The following is a 22,804-nucleotide window of genomic DNA, read 5'->3' as shown; positions in this document are numbered from 1 at the left end:
CACCCCAGCAGGCGCATCTGTCGACTCTGTACCTGCCGTGAGGGAAGCACAACATTCATCGTCTCCACACACCCTTATTCTCCCTCTCTACTCCCACAGATATTGTGTATCTAGACAGTTGTATCCAGCGACCGGCTCATCACGCCATCGCCGTTGTCTCACATGAGGCACGCACCGCCCGTTCTGCCTCACATGTGCTATGCAACCCTGCAGACAACAAGTCTCCTACACAGCCTGGAGGGAAGGGGGAGTATTGTAGTGGAATTCTCCCCTACAAACGCTGTTTGTCGCTGCCTAGCCGACCCCACCAATTCCCCAGTGTATGCCTCGTGGTCTAGGTCAACCAGCGCCGCCATACACCACGGAGCGGGGGTCAACTGCTAAGCCACGCCTACCCCCGCTATTTAAGACCTGACCTCGTGGTGATCTGTCTCTCCTTCTACCTACACCAACCAGCCAGCAACACCTCCTCCGCCGCTGCCTGGCGGCCTTCGCTCCTCCGCCTGCCTGGCGGTACTCTCTCCCGCTGGCGAGCGGTACTCTCTCCCGCTGGCGAGCCACAAGCTGTCCTTCTCTGAGCGTCCTCACCAACCAGCTCTCTCTACATCACGCTTGTAACCATGCTGCCTTCCCAGCACCAAGCTGCATTGTACATCCAATACAACATGTATATAGAGAGCACATTGTGAGTTTCCTTTCTCCATCCCATCCTGAGTACGAACCAAACATCTCATACCCCTCATCACATTCATCACATTACCACCTCTCTATCATTACTGGTAGAGAGATACTGCCTGGGCTGTGTAAGTATGTCTGTGCAGTATTACCAAAATTTAACATTTAAGAAGCAATAATTTTCTTGTACAGTGCCGCAATATTGTTTGTCTGGTGGAGAAACATCGTACAAATCTGATGAAAAAATAAGTATTCAAAGTGGAAACTCAGTGACATGCATGTTATTACTGATCTCCCGATAATCTTGTTGGCAAAAATGTCATTTATAAATCTTTTCATATGCATGTATGTGTATGTGTTGTACTCAATAAATAAGAAGGAATATCCAATATTGGAATCCATAAGTATGACATTCCTTGTACAACAAACTCAACTGTATAAGGTGTAGCGTAACAGTATTAAGCTGTAAGTAAAGACAACAGCATCGTCAGCGTTACTCCCTGATAACAGACGAGAGTGGTAATAAGTTTAATTTTTTAATTATGTATGATGGTCAAGTGCTTCTATACAGATAATTTTTCCGCAGCAACATGAAGTCACCTGTACCACAAGACGCCAAGACCTTCGTCACATGGTGGACTATGGTGAAGGTAAGTGTACAGAGTTGATGTTATAAAGCATTACTGCGCCTCAACAGCTTCGGTCTTTAACAACGTTTTCACAATTAAAAATTTCATATACATTATTTTTTTATTTTAAGAATGTTGTTATCATGAGTAGAGATGACAATTATAACGTCAACAACCCCCCTCCCCCTCCAGGAGAAGCCTAGCCTGATGACGAAGGCGAAGCAGAAGCTGGGCTCATGGGAACTTGTGGAGGAGCACTTCCAGGTACAGTTACTATGTAGTACCTGACACGGGCCTTATTTTGGTCACTTACATTGAACCAATAAATATATTCACAATAGAAAATTTTTAAATTCTGCAGCAAAAAGTTATGGGAGATGACATTAATGTCAAAACACGGTAAAAGAATAGATGGGTAGGCAGTAACCAGCACAGTATTAAACTATTAAATTTTATACGTGGTAGGCGGGGGCGTGGGAGGCGGTGGTAGGACTGGCGCTACACACCTCACCAGAGACAACACATATCACTCTGACGGAGGACCGCCCCTGGGACCTACCCGGACTTCTGCCCGTCCTCACCGCTCTCTTTAAGGTAACTCATCCTCACCTGGGTGTTAGAAATATTACAGTGTAATGTTTTATGTTCGTGGTGCTTGAGATATTATAAAAACGGGTTCAATAGCCAGTGCGGACCTGACATGCTTTGTAATTTTCTATATATTTTTGTGTTGTTGCTGTAGGTCGATTGCGATTGCGTGGTTGATTGGCGGCGGGATTGGAGGCTGGAATCGGCAAAGGGAAGCATAACGCCAGTCATGGCCGCCCTCCTGCAGTGTTCCAAGCCCTCTACAGTAGAGGTGATCCTCCCTGACGATCAGTTCTCCTCTAACCTCTCCGCGCTGCCAGCTATCTTGGACCGTCTCGCCCACACTTCCTGCTCTCTTAATATTTTACTTGAAGGTGACTTTCTGGCTCAGAATGACTTCTACATATCCGATTACCTTCTCTTGCCTTTACTGGATGGCAAAGCCCGCGTCAGACTAAGGAGGCTGTCTTGCCACATGGATGTGGAGGCCGCCGAGAAGTTCTTCCAGGAGGATGCTCAAAACGATAGTTCTGACGAGGACTTCCCCGGCGTGAGGCACCGCCCAATGTTTCACGCCACACCCTCCATACGCTATTTAGAAGTGCTTAAGATTAGGATATCTTCCTTGGAGACCATCGTAGCCCTCAACCGGAGTCTCCCCTTGCTAGAACTCTTAGATGAATTAGAAATTCACCTCACCCTCCAAGGTTTTGTCTTCTCTGAGGACATCCCCCAACTCTGCTACACCAGAGACAAGCTGACACTGCGTCTTAACAGAATTACAGATGCCCGAGCAGAGTGGGCGGGGCGTGTGACGGCCGCCCTCAGTAACCAGTACGCCCAAGTTTGGTTATGTTGGTGTTATATGACGGCCGCAGGCGGGGAGGTGTTCCTCGACCAGCTGAAAATCAACAGGACACTTGTCGGGGCTGTACACGTGTTCGCCCTATCTGGCCGGCCTTGCGCCAGCGAGTTCTCTTCCCTCTCGACGAAAGCCGCCCTCCTCGCCACCCACACCGCCCTTTACTGGTAGCTGTATGTACGGTATGCATGTATGTACGTATGTATCATCTGATGCAAAATAAACTTTCAGTCCAATTGCGATAAACTACCAAATCAAGATGCAAACACTAGGAACATTAATGCTACTAAGAGGAACCATAATGAGTATAATTATACAGTATAGTACAAATTAATGATTTAGACCACCAACAAGTATAATTTTAATTCCCTCTAGCTTACTATTTACCATTGTTTATATACCCCCATCTCTGTGTACACTGTTTGTATACCTGGATAAATTGTAGAGTTGTATAAATTTATGGCAAGTGAGAGTGAAGGAGGACGCATGTTGTTCTTCTCTCAGCCTACAACAACAACAACAGACGACTTGGCGTTGGCTTGTGTTATTAACCATCCACCTTTATATATGGCGGGGCTACTAAGTTAAAAGTAAGTAAACCTGCACTTTCTGGGGGTGATTGAAGAGTTGATGATGTTCCTATGAGAGTTAAGAAGTAATGAGTGATGTTAGTGAGGTAATAAAACAGGTGAGAGACGCCGCCACCTGACAGACGCCAGCCTCCAGCATCAAGGTGATTTAATAATTATTTGGTGGTAAACGTGGAGGAGACAGCTACCATCTATTTTTCCAATAATATATATAGTTAGGTATTGTAGAGGCTGTTTTTATTTATTTAGTTTCTGATCATAATGTTTACCAGATTGAAGGCAAGGGTGCGACGTACAGTGATTTACTTGCATATAATTTAAAGGGACGACTATTTCACCCGTTGATGATAAAAACTTTAATGCTAACCTAACCCTTCATTTAGGACTGCATTAGAATGCTTAATCATCGGGTGAAATGAAACTAATAAAGTGGAATGTCTAATCATCCTGCGATCCCAGGAAAATTTTGGGATAAGAATTTAATGAGTGTTGTGTTCACTACAGAAGACAGTACCATACACACATAGTCATGAAGAGAAAGAGTTTTTATAAATGTGTGTATAAATACTGTATGGTTGAGGTGTTATTTTGATTTACATTTTTAAGTTTGGGTATTCACTAAACATTTATATTTTGTTTGTCAATAATACTCAATATAGGTCGTGGTAAAGATGTGTATTAAGTTTACCTTCTGTGTTCTCATAAATGAAAACTGACAATCACTTAATGTTAATATAAGCTAGAGTGAACACTAAATATTGCCATCTGAGACTAAACTTGAGGTTGACTTGATTATAATGATACTCGATGGTTAATTCCTACTAAAATTCCTCTTCCAAAACAGTATAGTATGTAGATTCACCCAAGAAAAGTTAGCATTATATTTTGACTCGTAATTTATGAATGGTAATGACTAACTTATGATTAGTGTAGTTGAAATTTTTCCTTTTACCTTAGTTGGGTGGAAGACTGTTGTATTCCTTCCAAATTTATGTCAAGAAAAAGACACCTACACAGTCCCTGGTTTAGTAGGTTTATGCAATCTTTTTTTATTAAAGGTAAAAGGTAATGTGTATACTGTATATGTGGTGATGGTGCATGTTTACAACTCTACTTTGATACCAGTTTGTAACAATCAGTTGTTGTGGAAATATTTTGCTTGAATAATGCCATTTGTTAATGCTATACTGTAGTAGTAGATTTGGCAGTATACTGTTCAGTATTAAATGTTCATTAAGACTGTTATTTTCATTTTGATATCCACATTGCAGTTTGTACTTAGTTGTTTTGTCTCTTGTTTATATTTTTTTGGTGGAGCTTGTGTAGCTGGGTACTGGTAATATACTGGTAAGAGCTTGTAACCTAATTCACTATATAAAGTAAAATCCAAATTTTTTTATTATGGGTACTCTACTTCACATGCTCTTACATTAAATAGCTGGGGTACCCAGCTACACAAGCTCTGCTGTACTGTTGCCCATGTTGCATTATTCAACTTTCAAACATTTGGCTTTGAATGTGTTGTTTTAGGTATGGGAATCTTGTCTGCTGTGGAACAATCTTGTGAATTCCTGAGGATTCAGACTTGTTAAAATTTTAATATTAATTCCTTGTAGACCTGCTATACAGTAATTCTTTTTTAATAATATCTGTACTGTACTTTGTATCGTGTTATGAACTTTAAGGTGCATCAATATAGGGCTCCACAGTTCTAAGGTACTACAGTTCTTAATATTATCTACTGGGTGCTGCTTTGTACTGTAGGTAAGTTTTATACTGTGCTGCATTTACTTATTGGCAGATCATATAAGGAATTAAATTTGCAAGTGTTATATCCATATTTCGACATATTCTTTACCTTCATATTCCCTTGAACAATTTTTATGGGTAATATCAGAGAGTAAGGTTCTGTGTAGGACACTTGTTATGTTGTGTGAGTGTTGAGAGTCCTGTGTCTGACCCAGGTACTGTAGTGTATTAGTCAAACATGTAGGTTTAAGAGTTGATGAAACATTGTATGGTTTTAAAATTACAGTACAAAAGAGTCTATAGTCAGTGATAAGGATATCTTAAAATGAAGTTATTTAGATTACGTTTTCAAATTCATTTGTAATAAAGGATGAATCACTTAAATGTTTGTATTTTTCTTATAGAATAAAAGAGTTTATATCCCAGTACAGTAGAGTGTATATGCTCCATATAAAGTGTTAATTACATGGTAGATCTTTAGTGACACCAAATGGATCACCTGAGGAATGACCCCCTCCCTTCCCCTGGCTTGTTATGACTGTTCTCACCCTGTGGGTTGGTGTTTGGAAAGGCATCCAGCCATATAATTTTGCTTCAGTGTGCTTGATGGAAATCAGATCTCCAGAGCTGTTCCCATACTTGGTGTCTGCTGCATTTTCTTGGCTGGTATACTGCCAGTGGTTTGCAGTGGTGAACAGGAGAGGGGGGACATTCCATTCTGGGTTTACCTAAAAGCTGCCATCAGGTAATCACAGCCAATACATAGAAGCATGGAAAATGGCCTTAAAGCTCACCCTAATTTAACATAACCTAACTCTCCTGGTAGCATTATGGCAGTTAATATTTAGGTTAGGTTAGGTTAAATAAGCTAGAGGGGGGGGATCTTCAGGGGATCCCACCAAACTAGTGAATGTGTATTCTAGTTTGATTATTATTTCCTCTGCATGCTGGATAAAACCACACTAAGTTATTTTTAAAATCCAAGAATATTAACAATTGTCAGATATGTGCTTCATGTTGTTTGATCTCCGTGCATGCTGCCGGGGCATGAGATGTACGGAAAGCGGCTCAAAGTACTACTCATGTGGCAGGACAAGTGATAAGATGAGTGGGGACCAAAGTTGGGGTCAGTCAGCCCAAAAATATGTGTTATCTTCAGAACAGTGTTATAGTCTGTTGTTAATGTTGTAACATTAATCATCAGATCTCTACTTACACTTTATTTCCTTTAGTTGTCAAAATATATACTGGATACCGGTATACCTGATTATATACCTGTACAAACACAGCAGGAAATAAGACTGCTTGAAGATGAAAGAAAAAATTAAACTTCATACTTTTTTATGTGTTGCAATGAATGAGTCCAGAAATGTTTATACATTGACTCGTGCAGTGACTCACCTTCAAGGTTGGTGTTTGTGAAGTTGAATTGCTCTTGTTTATCATTGTTAGACAAGATGATCATTGTTGGATACTGTACAGGGGTGTATGAAAATGGTAAAATTTCATTTTATTGGTACACTACCTGTTTACAGCTTCTCTAAATGTTCATATTTAAGTATTGTACAGTATCACACTGTAAACTTCTCTTCATTGCTATTAAGAGTAAAGCGTCTTACGAAGACAGTCGCTGACCTTGGTCGTGGCTGAACTAATAATTCACGCATCTGTCTCTGGTGTTTCACTTGATAATCTTGCTCTGTGTGTGCCGTAATGCCAGGAATCATTTATGGATGTTAACATTGTCTCTGGGGTATATGGAGTATATGGTATTGCGCTGGATGTTTTTCAGTTATCACTCCGATGGTATAACAATTTGGAGTAATGATTTATCCCATTGTGGATACGTTGAACTACTCTGTTGTATAAAACATTGGTCCCAAAACATTTGAAACTGATCAAATTTTTGTTACACATTATGCCTTGAGGCAGTGTTGCCACAGGTACCCTTTGCTTATTTACAGTGAGTGCTTTTTGTTTTTAATTAGAGCACCCATGATTGTTTTCTGTTTCATTTTGAGTAGTCGTAGATCGCTAAATTTTATTAAGTTGAAATGCAAGTGAGCTTTTGGTGGATTTTGTTTTTATGCCTGTGGCCTTAAAGTCGAAGTGGTTTTATTTGGAGTCCTACTGAAAAGATGCATCATCTTCCTCAATCCTTTTAGTCCTTAAATGCGTCAGAACAAATTTGGCCGGGTTTTAATAGTTTGATAATTTTCAGACTTTGAAAAAATATTAATTCACTTGCACATATAAACGATGTCAGTTGAACCTCCTACCCATGAAGAGATCCAAATAGACGATGAAGTAGAAGAAATTGAGGAGGAGGAAGAGGATGAGGAGGAGGTGGATGAGGAAGAGGATGTAGATGAAGAGGAGGAGGAAGAAGAGATAGAGGAAGTGACACATGGTAGGAGCACTGGCAGAGGCCTCACCTTGAAGACTCTGGTGAAGGAAGGCATCTTACAGCCTGGCGAGGGACTCATGACCATCAATTATCTGGTAAGGTCATCATACGATATCTTGCGACTCAGTCGTGCCGCGTTCTGCTTCACGCGGTGTTACGATGTATGGTAGTCACATAGTGTTACTTATGATGTTTGATATTTTACAGTCGTTTAAAATTTGCTCCTCACAGGCTTACATAATTGTGCAATTCATTACATTGTCACAGTCTGATGATAAACATTTGGTTAACTGTTATATGATAGCTTGTCTATCATGCTGAGGTGCCGTGCATATTACAGTATGTTTTTGTGATATTTTATCACACTCGGATATACCGTACAGTATTTAATTCATGAAGTAGGAACCTGAATTCTGGGTCCAATGCACTATTGTATTTCAACACAAAGTAGGAAGCTTGAAATATTTCAGTGCAAAAGCTGTGTTGTGTGACTTTATAGTACAGTACATCACAAACCATGTGTGCCTCCTGGCTGGAAGGCTTCATGGCAATCCTCAATAGACTTATCAGTGACTCAGTACTGTACCTTGCTTTGTTAAATAGTGATCAACTACTCAAAATGAAACTTTGGTGACAATTGTTGGCAAAAACTGTTGCTGACTTTACAAGCAAAAGGCAGCGTCACATTTGGAGGAAAATTTCATTTGTATCCCCAGGAGCTAAAGCAGACTTCATTAATGACCCTTTGCTGGATTATGGGAATTTATCATTTACGTAAATATTCGTTGATTTACACATGATAGAATTCATTATTATTGGATTTTTATTGTTAATTTGTTATTTGATTACAGAACATAATGAGAAAACTAAATGATACGATTTTGACAATGAAATAGTGACTTGCTGTTTTCTCATTATCATCTTCATCACCATCATCATCATCATCAGTGACTTGCTTCAGCCAGTATTGGAGTTGGTGTTGCTCTCTGGTGTCAAGCACTTACACGTGGGTGCAGCTCTCGGGGTTGAAGGAACTAATTTGGTATTAGAAGCTTTATAAAAACCTTATAATTCTATTTTCAGCTTTGAAAATGCCATGGAATGTATGCTAACAAAGCCTTACTACTGTTAATGGTATGAACACTGCATGATCATAACTACCTATGGAGAAGTACAGTACAGTATTTAAAATGCCAATTGATCTCTGCCTGTAAGTTTTATATCATTATTTGTTTTATCAAGAAAAAAGGTACAGCATAGACTGAATTACTGCACTGTACTCATAAAATGTACAGTATGTACCTGTAACTCCTCATGGAAAGTTTGGCAATGGTTGGGTGAAAACTGAGAGTATAGTTAATGTATACACGGACTGACTGACACACTCTTTGTTTCATTGTAGTACTGTGCTGTGCTGTACTGTGCTGTACTGTACTGTACTGTATATTTTTCAGTTTGTTGGGGAGTACTCATAAATTTATTAGTGCAGTAAATACATACTGTTAGTGATGTTCACTAGTAATAAGTCAGTGTATGAATCAAGTCTTTCTGCAGTAGATTTTCACTTTGATATGTGGGGACAAAAATCAAACCACAAAAACTTGAGAATTTGTTTTACAAATGCAAGATGAAAGTATAATACAGTATATAAATTTACACACAGACTGTTGAGTAAGTGAAAAATATTTTGGCGGGTTTTGCTCCTTTGCTTACATTGCAGTTGATTCTTACAGCTTTGAAGGGGCTGTAGATTAGAAGGTTTCTTGCCATAATATAACAACTTCTAACACACTACAGTACAGTACTGTATCATCATAGTAGGAGTTTTATTAATCTTTTGAGGTTACTAATATAGACTTAATTTATTGTAGAAATTAATGGTAATATTTCTGCCTTGATTACTTTTGTATATTTATGAGATTATGTTACTGGATCCTTGTACTCAGCACCATATGTTTGTGTGGCATATTTAGTGGTGTACAATACTGTATCTGGATGGCACATTAATTAAGTCACTTTAATTAACCATTGTGTATTTGTGTGACTAGGGGAACAAGTTCAAGGGTGACCTGTTACCTGATGGGAGAATTCGTTCACAAGAAACAAACAAGATCTTCGGCACACCCAGCGCATGGGCCATCTACTGTAAGAAGATCGTCAACCCAGACAAGAAGTCTGGCTGTGGATGGGCGTCGGTAAGACTTCTGTCAGTGGGGAGTGTTAATTTTATCACCTTTTCCCCCTAGAAGTATACAATATTTTGCTATGTTATATTTCATTTATATTTAGACTTCATACAGTCTTCTATAGGATGGCTTTATATTATTTTCTTTAAGTATATTAATTTATATGTGTTTTGTATCTTCAGCTATTTTGTTTTATTTTTTTACCAGAATACAGTTTTATTTATCATGTATACAGTGTTTTTGTTATTGATTTATTTATTGTTTTATTATGATGTGATTTATATAAGTATTTCTTTGTTTTATTGATTTATTTATTGTTTTATTATGATGTGATTTATATAAGTATTTCTTTGTTTTATTTATCATTACAGCATCTTGTTTCTTCCTTCACACCAACAACCACGGCAGTCAGTGTACCATAGGTCTGTGATGTGTTGTTGTTCCTCCCTTGTCCCTGCTATTTGAGCCACACATCTTTCTAATCCTACTCCAGCTGTTCTTGTCTCTCTTTATGCTTCACATTTCCCCTGGATCCTCAATAGCCCTTCTTTCTCTATAAGTTGTAACCAAACAGGGTGAGGTTAAGAATTATTTACGATTAGGAAGTAAGAGCATTTTGTTTTTTTCCAAACTCAAACCAACTTCAACTAACCTTAACAAATAAATTATTTATCTTATTTCCTTCTCTTAACTGATCCCTAATCTTAGTCCATTTTGGCTCCACTTACACAGAATACCCTCTGTATGCCATTATTGAGGCATTATTATGAAATACTATACTGTTTTTTTACCACCTCTGGCATTAAATTTGTAATGGTACAGTCGGGGTCAAAATTCTTGAACACTCAGCAATATCTGGCATCTACTTCTGAGTTTATATATATATATATATATATATATATATATATATATATATATATATATATATATATATATATATATATATATATATATATATATATATATATATATATATATATATATATATATATATATATATATATATATATATATATATATATATATATATATATATATATATATATATATATATATATATATATATATATATATATATATATATATATATATATATATATATATATATATATATATATGATTGGGATATACTAATAACACTACTTGTCATCACATATTATGCCTGAACCACATAATGGGATAAAACTCTCCTTAATATCTAAGATCTTCGGGTACTTACATGCCAAATACTGTCAAGTGTTCAAGACTTTTGACCCCAACTGTACATGTTTTAATATAATGATAAACTGGAAAATATGTTTTATGTCTCTTGTCAACACATACACTGATGATATCAATAATAGACAAACTCTATTACCATCAGGTACGTTATCGTGGAAAAAAGTTGGACTCCTACAAGAACAATTGGTTCCGGCAGAAGCAACTCGAATTTGAGAAAGAGGGGGAAGCATTGGGTAAGTCCTGTGCTATACGAAGAGTGCGGGGAGATATGATATAAGTATTTAAATGGGTGAAAGGAATCAATAAAGGAGATATAGATAAAGTTCTTATCATATCCGAGCAGAATAGGACTCATAGCAACGGATTTAATTTGGATAAGTTTAGGTTTAGGAGGGAGATAGGAAGGAACTGGTTCACAAATAGGGTGGTGGACGAGTGGAACAAGCTTAGCAACTTTGTAGTAACTGCTGGAACGCTGGAAAGTTTCAAAAGGAGGCTGGATAGATTCATGGATGATAGAGAGTGGTAGTAACTCTCGACAGGAACTGCCATGCACAGGCCAACCGGCCTATTGCAGACTCCTTATTTTCTTATGTTCTTATACCCGTATAGTTAACCCTTAAATGTTTGCCATCGGGAATAGCAAACTGGAATTTTGTTTTTACATGATACACTGCACTATACCTGCTTAGACAACAATTGTTTGTTTGATATGACTTCTTATCTGATGATTCATGTTGCTGCAGATGAGGAGGAGATGACTGACAGTGACAGTGATGGACCTCATGAGCAAGAGATTGTTGAGTTTGAGCTGATTGGCAATAGACATCCTAACCAGTAAGTACAGGAGTGGATATCCTCACTGCTGGAAAGACATTATACAAATTCTTGGCCAGGGAAGTCATGGAATTCTACTCGTATCATATTAATCATAAAAAAATAAATATTCAGGAAATAGAGAGATAATTAAGTGCAATATGTGATGTTTCTCAAGTCAACAGCATTGGACACCAGGACCTCTTAAGTTGTACCTCCTGTTTATGTAAATTATGCCTTTCTGTTTTTCATCCCAAGTAAAAACTAATTTATTGATCTTGATGCAGTGGGCCTTTTCCCCCTCAATATTTCAATGTGAGTCTTGCAAACTTTCTGCTTGGCTGGAGTCACTTAATAGGTTCCCAGTGTTAACATCTTAATTGACCCTCACTTCATGGGTATCCTTTTACTCTCTTTAGTCTCCTTATTTGCATTTTCATGTTTCTTCTTCCTTGGTCTTTCTATTGTCACTATTATTTAACAAAGAGTAAAGATAATTGTAATTTTTCACTCATCATCAGATTTATTGTATTCTTAGCAATTTACTTGTGAATAAAGATAATTAGTACAACAGTAGTTAAGGAAAGAACTTACCTGTCTTGATAGTAGAGAGATGATCATAGACTGCAGTGCTTTTGGAATACAACCACACTCTGCTCTGCCTTACAGTGCGAGAGAACTTGCATGTCAGATGTTCATGTAGTTTATCTCTTAAGAATGCCATAATTGCTTTATTTTTTCAGCGACATGAACACAATGGTTGAATTAACGTCATTCCAATCCCTGGGACGGATGCAGCCCTTCACGGTGACTATGTCGTCCTCCGCCATGGCCATGATTGATATTCACGCTCACCTCACCACCTCAGAGGTCGTAGGGTATCTGGCCGGGCAGTGGGACGTCACAAACCACAGTAAGTAGTTGCCTGACATACTCCTTAGGCTAAGACAATTGATTTTAAAATTGGGATATAAGAAATAATATGAAAGTAAACCAAATATCGTTTGTGCAACAGCTTGAAGTGTTGTATTGTGTTCATATTATTACAGAGTTATATCAGTAATATATTTCTCTTTCAGCAGGTATGGAATGTAGTAGGATACAGTGGAACTTCTTTCTATATGTATGGAGTGTACCATAGCCTCCATTTATAGCAAGGTGGGACAGCCTTAGTACCCCCAAGTGCTTTGGTCACTGCTAATTTACTCACTGTTAAGTGTTGAAGACTCAACAGCAGTGGTCAAAACATTTCCTAAGTAATTTTGTATGATTGACTATGAAGGAAGTGAAGCTGTCACCATCTGTTTCAGTTAAAAGGTTTTTATTATTAAACAACAAGTATTGCTTTCTTTTGTGAGGTCATCTTTATGCATAAAAGGTACATTTGAAGTAAGATATGACTGAGTTACTTTATGTACAGGATTGCATCTGGGCTGCCAAGTGCCTCTCTACTGTTACATAAAATGACTGCTCACTGACAATGTTTATTTGACTTTCATGAAATATGAATTGAATCAATATTAAATTCATGTGATACTGAATGAATTGTTTGAAATAAATTAAAAGTTAAGGTTTATTATGACCCATAATTTAAATAATAATTGAGGAATTATCCATAAAAAGTTATCTGAATCATATGATAAGTTTAAGATGATGAACTCTGAAGGAGAGGCTTTATTTCATGGATTCACGTTTTCTTTCACATTAAGAACTGCAGTACAAGGTACAGTAATGAATAAAAATATGAGTTACAAATATAAAACTCACGATGATTAATAATAATCTTAATGAGTTTGAAACCTACAGCTCAAATTTTAATATGACACTGTCAGCCAAAAGGGCATTTTATGTAACTCCTTTATCGTTGATTAATATACTTCTTTGGATGGGTAAACTTACCCTGTTTCAATTTGTCTTGTTTCTAAACTTTATAGCTGTCACAACCTGTCACTAACTTTGTCATTTATCTTGCGGCCATCCATACTCTGGTAAGACCATTGATTTTTCATATCCAGAATAGGTTGGGTCTTAAGGCAACTCCTGAACCTCAGAAGGCCAATGCAAATAGCTTCAGTATACCTCACAATTTCAGCCTAATTGTGGGAGGGTCAATCCACAAACAAATACTGTACAATGTCAGTGAAAAAAAAAATATGCATACAGCTTTACAGAGTTTTCTGGAGATTGCATGAATGCTTGTACTGTACAGTACAGTATTACTATTGGAACATTGTTGTTATGCAAGTCTCTCACAAGTGTGGGCATTGTTGTTGTTTTAATAGAAGCATTCACGTGATGTCCACGAAAATCTGTAAAGCAGTGGGTTTAAGTTACTTGGAAACACACTGTGCATTCCTAAATTGGGAGAGTTACTGTGAATCATATTTTTTGATACCTGCAATACAGTAGTAATGTTGGCTAAGATTATTCTTATATATCAATAAACAAAAGTATATATAAATAGCAGAAAATTCATGTTTCATTCCTTCAAATTGTGTTATTCATTCAGATCAGACTGAGGAGGCTCGGCAATGGCTTTCAGACCCGACCAATTATGAATCTGGAAAACCATTGGACTTATCTCTGTTATAAAGTTCTGATAGTTCAGTTTTCATGTAAATCACTTTGTTGAAATGTAAGCAAGTTTGAAATAGTGCAGTTGGTGGTGTTCATATTAGCTCATCTTTTCCAGATCTGATTGTGTCTCATGCCTTACCGGTACGTTGCCGGCTGGGTGATGGGGAGAAAGGGCGTGTTGTCGAGCAAGCACTGTATGCTGAGATGGAGAAACTTAATTTGTCTCTTGTTGGATGGTAAGGATTTATAATTGTACGTTTGTGAGGCTTCCATGTTGGTTGATTCCGGGGTTATCCTCTGTATTCAATGTTTTGGATCACTTGAGGGTTAAGTTTTAATATTTTATTGAGTTTCATTGATTCTTACTGCTATGACGTGTGTTCTAACCGTAATATACAGTGTTTCATAGGTCCATGTGCTGTAGTAATATCTCATGATCTCTTTTTATTTCGTTTTCAGGTGAGGGGAACCAATCAGTGTGTAGCATCTGACTTCCTCTACAGTATATGAATTATTAAACTGACTGTTTCTTCTAGAATTCCTCGGCCATCTTCATTTATATCCTATGATTCTCTCACCTGAAGAAGAAGAAAAAACAAGAACAATATTAATTTTCCTATGGTGCACTGCCTTTGACACACCCTCTACATTTGTCATTATTTTTTTCAGGTATCACTCTCACCCGTTCTCCCCTCCTTTGCCCTCACTAAGAGATATAGACTCCCAGCTGGAGTACGAGTTAAAGATGAAAGGCTCAAATGATGCGAGCTACACTCCATGCATTGGTATTATAGTCTGTAAGTTGTATGTTCATATTCTCAGATATACTGTACTGTACTTTTACAATAACTTTGGTATGATAAAGATTAAATCCAACACTTCTTAACATACGGGAAATTGCTCATTTTTGCTTTGATAGATATTCGGTTAAGTGTTCTTGGATCACATGAAGTTTAGGCACCCCTGCTTACACCCCCCCCCTCCCGCCTGTAGCACTAGGATGTTTAATCATCAGGTGACCCGCATCATTTATTCCCCCTCTAGCACCATATGTAAGAGGTGGAGGCCAGGGAACAACAGCAACTGGCTTCTGGGTGATGCCACCACCAGAACATAAGCCCCAGGAATATGGACGACCCATGAGCATCCAGTTCACTATTGTCCAAGATGCTTTTATACCTAAGGATGCTCTTATTCATGTGGTGAGTCAGCATGTTTACTGTTGTCCACCTCATCTGGCACTTAACCCCTTAAATATGTTGAATAAACCCTTGAATAAAATGAATTTCACAGCTCTGGGGATCGAAGATTCCGGCTAACGAAGTGATTACCATGTTCATGGGGTTTTATAACAGTATGGCCAGAAGTACTGCGCAGTGTAAGAAAAGGATCCATATTTCCCTACTACCAAAGCTATTTATTCACCCACATACTTTTGTCTTGGCTGTAGTACAAGTGCAGTAACATGAACGGATAAGCTCAAAGTGTGGCTTATAAGTTTGCCATTGTAATTTTCCCCCCAATGTGTAATCTTAAAACATATATATAACCTGATATAATAGCCTCCCATTTTAATATTAATTTGTTTCCTCTTCTACAGCGTGACACAGTGAAGTTCTTCAAGGACTGTCCCGATAGTGTAGTATTCAGTGACGTATTTCAGGATCGCTTTACCTACTGGGACAAATTAAAGGTAAGATTTGTAACATTTTATTTGCCATAGTGATTATAATGGTACAATGTATGTAAGAATATTATAATTTTTGCTTTTGAGGGCTTACAAAATATTGTGAAATGGCTTTCATGTAACTTTTATGTATACAGTGGTCCCTCGGTTAACGAGCACAATCCATTCCAGCAGGTTGCTCATTAACCGAAAAACTCGTTAGCCGAAACCATTGTTTCAATGGGTTTTGGGGTAATTGGTTCCAGCTCACCGAAAATTGCCTAAATTCAACAAAAAATTTAGAAAAGTACACTTACTTTGAGGTGTGTATGTAGAAGGCTCCTGGATGATGATGATGATGATGATGATGGGAATTAGAATGAGGGTGGAGGAGAAGGGAGAAGAGAAGGCATTGGGGTGGAAGAGAAGTCACCCCATGGCACCATTTCACCCATAAAATTTTAGTTCTCTTGGTGTAATCCAAGATTATTTTCTTTAAATCAATACTGCACTGCATTATATATTGTCAATATGTAAAATAAATTTCAAAATGACCAATAATTTGCTTGGAAACACAGAAAAAAAGCATTTAGTTGAAGAGAGTCTCAAGCAAGATGTTACCTCCACTGAAAACAGAGAGACTAACACCTGTCTGGTGTGTTAACAGACTGGATGGCACGCCAGAAACTAGTTTCTTTACCTTCAATTATGTTCAATAATTGTTAAAATGACTAAAAAAGTTAATATTAAACTTTTAAAATTATTGAATAGTATAAACTTCTTGATATTTACTAAAATAGAAAGGAATTTAAGCCCTAAAACCGATTACTGTAATGGCGGACTAATACTACAGCTGGTGGACCGCCAAATGCAAGCGAAAACATGTTGAAGTCGGCTCGTAAAAAACTCGTTAATCGAGGGATTGCTCGTTAACCGAAGTTAAGAATCTTATGGAAGGTAAATCGTTAACTGAAATCTCATTAACCGAGGCGCTCGTTAACCGAAGGATCACTGTACAGTATATATATTTAATATTTCTTGAGGTTTTAAGATTTGAGTACAGTATTTGTTTGTATGGGCTTCGTATATATATATATATATATATATATATATATATATATATATATATATATATATATATATATATATATATATATATATATATATATATATATATATATATATATATATATATATATATATATATATATATATATATATATATATATATATATATATATATATATATATATATATATATATATATATATATATATATATATATATATATATATATATATATATATATATATATATATATATATATATATATATATATATATATATATATATATATATATATATATATATATATATATATATATATATATATATATATATATATATATATACTTTTATTTTAATGATTGTATAGCTCCTGTAATATGTCATGGAAGCCACACAACCACAACATTGCTAAAGCTGGGACTGCTGTACAGATGCCATAGCTACTTCACTCCTGAGCAGTTGCTTCAAGTCTATAAGGGATTCATTCGTCCTAACTTGGAGTACTGTTCTCATATCTGGGGTGGCTCTTCTTCTGGCCAACTGTTAGATAGGGTAGAATCAAAGGCATTTCATCTTACTTACTCTCCTCCTTTAGTTGATAATCTCTCTTCGCCACAATTTTACTTCACTCTCTCTTTTACAGGTACTTTAACGGGCAATGTTCAGTTGATTTGGCATCTTGTGTACCGCCAGCAAGGCCGTGGGCTCATGACACTCGTCTTGCCCGCGGTGCCCACCGTTTCTCTGTGAATGTTGGTCACACTACAATAACCCATTATAGAACATCCTTCTTTCCTCACACAATCAAACTGTGGATTGCTCTGCCTTCTCCTGTGTTTCCATACTCATACAATCTGTCTCACTTCAAAAAGCTGGTTTTCTGGCATCTTCGTGGTGTAGATTAATATAATCTTTTTCTTTTCTATTTTTAATTTCTTTTTAGTCTTATTTTTTGTTTCCTAGGCCCCGTTGTGGTCAATGACCATTGCCCGAGTGGGCGATTCCCCGTAAAAAAAGAAAAAAAAGAAGCATTCTAATCATGCATTTGTTTTGCAGACTGCCATCCGTATGTGTGTACCCAAGGACCATTATGCTCCGCTGATGGACTATCTTGCCAAGCTCTTAGAACTAAAGAATTATGTACCTGAACCAACAGTAGTTTCAAGTAAGTCAAAATCCTCGACTTCAGGACCAAAGCCACAGACTTCAGCTGAACTTACACCAATTGAATCCTCCTCTACTACTACTGTGCCCAGCTCAGTCATTAAGAACAGAACATCTATAGATACTGGAAGTGGTGTAGTACATATCGATGAAAATATAACAGCTGAAGTACTTAAGAGCTCACAGACTACAGTTAGTGTCTCTCCAGAAAATTTAATGTCCGAATCTGTGTCGATCCTGAAAAGTCAAACTCAAGTTCAGTCCATGGAAGTCTCTATGCCAGAAGCTGTGAGATCACCACACCTTGACACACAGCAAGGTCATTGTGAACCAAAACAGCTACGTGCACAGCAGGAAGAGTACCAACCACCAAGCTACCAGCAGCACAGTCCACCAGCATATAAGCCGCCACAACAGGAACACTTGTACGAAGAGCAGAAGCAGGAGTCAGAAGTTCAGCAAGAATTCCTCCGAGAGCAGGACTACGACAAGCACCAACATAAACAGACCCCACAACAATACCAACAACAGTTACAGTACTCACAGCAGATTGATGACTACCAAGGAGATCAGAAATGTGAGGAGGAACTTCAAAAAGAATATCGTGAACCACCCCCAAGTTACCACCAGCAGCACTTTACAATACCAACTGGCTACATCCACGAAGAACCAAAGACATCACGTCCACTTGAAGACAGAGTACCAGGATCAGATGCACAGCAGGTAGAGGAAGGAACACAAGGCACGTCACATTATCATGAAAAACTTGCATTGGACCCTTGGGGGGGCCACAGACAGAGTGAGCCACCCCATCAGAGTGATAGCAGGGAAGTTGAGGTCATTCAACCTATGGATCTGGATACTCAGTCCTAATATTGTACTCGAGACTTACGGTAACTTTACCATATAAAACAATGCTGTACTTGGTAACTCCAAATGTAATACTGTACCTGTAGTTTTACATATGGAATTATATCATCAGCTCCACCTTCCAAAGTAGAGATGGTTGAAATATAACTACTATATAATTTAGCTAATTATCTCTTTAAATAGGTATTCAAATATGCTTTATATTGTCTAAGGATATAAATATGAACAGACCAACCATCCACAGGAGCTGGTGAGTCCACTATAAACTATGGGTAGTTCTAGTAACACAGACACATGTGGGGGACACAGACACCTACTAGTGATACTGACACATGTGGGGGACACAGGCACCTACTAGTGATACTGACACATGTGGGGGACACAGACACCTACTAGTGATACTGACACATGTGGGGGACACAGGCACCTACTAGTGATACTGACACATGTGGGGGACACAGGCACCTACTAGTAATACTGACACATGTGGGGGACACAGGCACCTACTAGTGATACTGACACATGTGGGGGACACAGGCACCTACTAGTAATACTGACACATGTGGGGGACACAGGCACCTACTAGTAATACTGACACATGTGGGGGACACAGACACCTACTAGTGATACTGACACATGTGGGGGACACAGGCACCTACTAGTGATACTGACACATGTGGGGGACACAGACACCTACTAGTAATACTGACACATGTGGGGGACACAGACACCTACTAGTGATACTGACACATGTGGGGGACACAGACACCTACTAGTAATACTGACACATGTGGGGGACACAGGCACCTACTAGTAATACTGACACATGTGGGGGACACAGACACCTACTAGTGATACTGACACATGTGGGGGACACAGACACCTACTAGTGATACTGACACATGTGGGGACACAGACACTCACAGTGATATTACTGACACATGTGGGGGACACAGACACCTACTAGTAATACTGACACATGTGGGGGACACAGGCACCTACTAGTGATACTGACACATGTGGGGACAGGCACCTTACTAGTGATACTAACACATGGGGGACACAGGCACCTACTAGCAGATACTGACACATGTGGGGACACACAGACACCTACTAGTGATACTGACACATGTGGGGACACAGGCACCCACAGTGATATCACGGTGGGGGACACAGGCACCTACTAGTGATACTGACACATGTGGGGGACACAGACACCTACTAGTGATACTGACACATGTGGGGGGACACAGGCACCTACTAGTAATACTGACACATGTGGGGGACAGACACCTACTAGTGATATTGACACATGTATTATAACCTACTTAAAGATACTGACACACAGGGGACACAGACACCTACTAGTGATACTGACACATGTGGGGGACACAGGCACCTACTAGTAATAATGAGACACATGTGGGGGACACAGGCACCTACTAGTAATACTTCCCACACATGTGGGGGACAACAGGCACCTACTAAAGATACTGACACATGTGGGGGACACAGGCACCTACTAGTAATACTGACACATGGGGGACAGACACCTACTAGTGATACTGACACATGTGGGGGACACAAGCACCTACTAGTGATACTGACACATGGGGACACAGGCACCTACCAGTATTGCCTGACACATGTGGGGACACAGGCACCTACTAGTAATACTGACACATGTGGGGACACAAGCACCTACTAGTAATACTGACACATGGGGGGACATGGTGCACCTACTAGTAATACTGACACATGTGGGGACACAGACACCTACTAGTGATACCGCTGACATGTGGGGACACAGACACCTACTAAAGTGATACTGACACATGTGGGGACACGTGAATCTACTAGTGATACCGACACATGTGGGGGACACAAGCAATCTACTAGTGATACTGACACATGGGGGGACACAGGCACTCCAGCCAGTAATACTCTGACACATGTGGGGGACACAGACACCTACTAGGTGATACCCCATACATGTGGGGGACACAAGCACCTACTAGCTGACACACATGTGGGGACACAGGCACCTACTAGTAATACTGACACACATGGGGACACAGGCACCTACCAGTAATACTGACACATGTGGGGGGGACATGCCACTTACTAGTAATACTTCCTCGACACATGGGGACACAGACACCCACTAGCACACTGACATGGGTAATACACTTACCAGTGAATACTCAGAATACATGTAGGACACAGACACCCACTAGTAATACTGACACATGGGGGACACAGGCACCTACTAGATAATGGACACATGTGGGGGGACACAGACACCTACTAGTGATACTGACACATGTGGGGGACACAGGCACCCAATAGTGATACTGACACATGTGGGGGACACACAGGCACCTACTAGTAATACTGACACATGTGGGGGACACAGGCACCTACTAAGGATACTGACACATGTGGGGGACACAGGCACCTACTAGTGATACTGGACACATGTGGGGGACACAGGCACCTACTAGTGATACTGACACATGTGGGGGACACAGGCACCTACTAGTGTAATACTCTCTCTGGACACATGGGGGACACAGGCACCTACTAGGCAATACTGACACATGTGGGGGACACACAGACACCTACTAGTAATACTGACACATGTGGGGGACACAGACACCTACTAGTGATACTGACACATGTGGGGACACAGACACCTACTAAAGGATACTGACACGCAGACACAGACACCTACTAGTGATACTGACACATGTGGGGGACACAGGCACCCACAGAATACTGACACATGGGGACACAGACACCTACTAGGTGATACTGACACATGTGGGGAATACAGGCACCTACTTAGTGATACTGACACATGTGGGGGACACAAGGACACCTACTAGTATACTGACATGTGACACAGCACCTACTAGTAATACTGACACATGTGGGGGACACAGACACCTTACTAGTGATGCCTGACACATGTGGGGGACACAGGCACTCTAGCCAGGATACTGACACATGTGGGGGGACACAGACACCTACTAAAGGATACTGACACATGGGGGACACAGGCACCTACTAGTAATACTGACACATGTGGGGGACACAGACACCACTAGTGATACTGACACATGTGGGGGGGACACACAGACACCTACTAGTGATACTGACACATGTGGGGTGACACAGGCACCTACTTAGTAATATCACTGACACATGTGGGGGACACAGACACCTACTAGTGATACTGACACATGGGGGGGACACAGACACCTACTAGCAATACTGGACACATGGGGGACACAGGCACCTACTAGTAATACTGACACAGTGGGGACACAGCACCTGCTAGTGACATTGACACATGTGGGGACACAGACACCTACTAAAGTGATACTGGGATACATGTGGGGGACACAGACACCAACTAGTAATACTGACACATGTGGGGGGACACAGACACCTACTAGTGATACTGACACATGTGGGGGACACAGACACCTACTAGTGATACTGACACATGTGGGGACACAGGCACCTACTAGCACACTGACACATGGGGACACAGACACTAGTAATACTGATTACGATGTGGGGGACATAGACACTCCACTAGTGATACACACATGTGGGGGACACAGACACCTACTAGTGATACTGACACATGGGGGACACAGGCACCTACTAGCAATGAACTGACACATGTGGGGGAATACAGGCACCTACTAGTAATACTGACACATGT

The 22,804-nt window shown here is 39.4% G+C and overlaps 2 protein-coding genes and 1 long non-coding RNA gene across 5 annotated transcripts; 2 read left to right on the top strand and 1 right to left on the bottom strand.

The window, feature by feature from the left end:
- Window positions 1-738: 738 nt before the first annotated feature.
- On the top strand, window positions 739-5,477 carry LOC121872130. Its single transcript, XM_042374801.1, has 5 exons — window positions 739-803; window positions 1,262-1,325; window positions 1,497-1,568; window positions 1,770-1,898; window positions 2,047-5,477. Exons 2-5 carry the CDS (start codon window positions 1,266-1,268, stop codon window positions 2,923-2,925), a joined length of 1,140 nt encoding a protein of 379 aa, XP_042230735.1. The 5' UTR covers window positions 739-803; window positions 1,262-1,265; the 3' UTR covers window positions 2,926-5,477.
- On the top strand, window positions 2,949-19,425 carry LOC121872100 (MPN domain-containing protein-like). 3 transcript variants are annotated; one of them, XM_042374788.1, is made up of 12 exons: window positions 2,949-3,072; window positions 3,228-3,344; window positions 7,315-7,595; window positions 9,549-9,695; window positions 11,050-11,140; window positions 11,654-11,744; window positions 12,467-12,636; window positions 14,413-14,536; window positions 14,970-15,097; window positions 15,345-15,502; window positions 15,901-15,993; window positions 18,091-19,425. In XM_042374788.1, the coding sequence occupies exons 3-12, from the start codon at window positions 7,353-7,355 to the stop codon at window positions 19,069-19,071; spliced, it is 2,226 nt and encodes a 741-aa protein (XP_042230722.1). In that variant the 5' UTR covers window positions 2,949-3,072; window positions 3,228-3,344; window positions 7,315-7,352; the 3' UTR covers window positions 19,072-19,425. The 3 variants fall into 3 exon arrangements, with proteins under 3 accessions (XP_042230722.1, XP_042230728.1, XP_042230721.1); XM_042374794.1 differs by having other exon boundaries at window positions 2,949-3,344; window positions 14,416-14,536; XM_042374787.1 differs by having other exon boundaries at window positions 2,949-3,344.
- A 114-nt stretch (window positions 19,426-19,539) lies between these two features.
- LOC121872140 lies at window positions 19,540-20,352 on the bottom strand. The gene is made up of 3 exons (XR_006090044.1): window positions 20,249-20,352; window positions 20,029-20,066; window positions 19,540-19,951 (listed from the first exon to the last, which is right to left on the bottom strand). It is a non-coding gene; the product is annotated as an uncharacterized LOC121872140 (long non-coding RNA).
- Between the last annotated feature and the right edge of the window lie 2,452 nt (window positions 20,353-22,804).

The sequence above is a fragment of the Homarus americanus genome, unplaced genomic scaffold (assembly GCF_018991925.1).
Source record: "Homarus americanus isolate GMGI-L3 unplaced genomic scaffold, GMGI_Hamer_2.0 scaffold28968, whole genome shotgun sequence".
Classification (NCBI taxonomy): domain Eukaryota; kingdom Metazoa; phylum Arthropoda; class Malacostraca; order Decapoda; family Nephropidae; genus Homarus; species Homarus americanus.
This window is presented reverse-complemented; position numbering and strand designations above follow the sequence as displayed.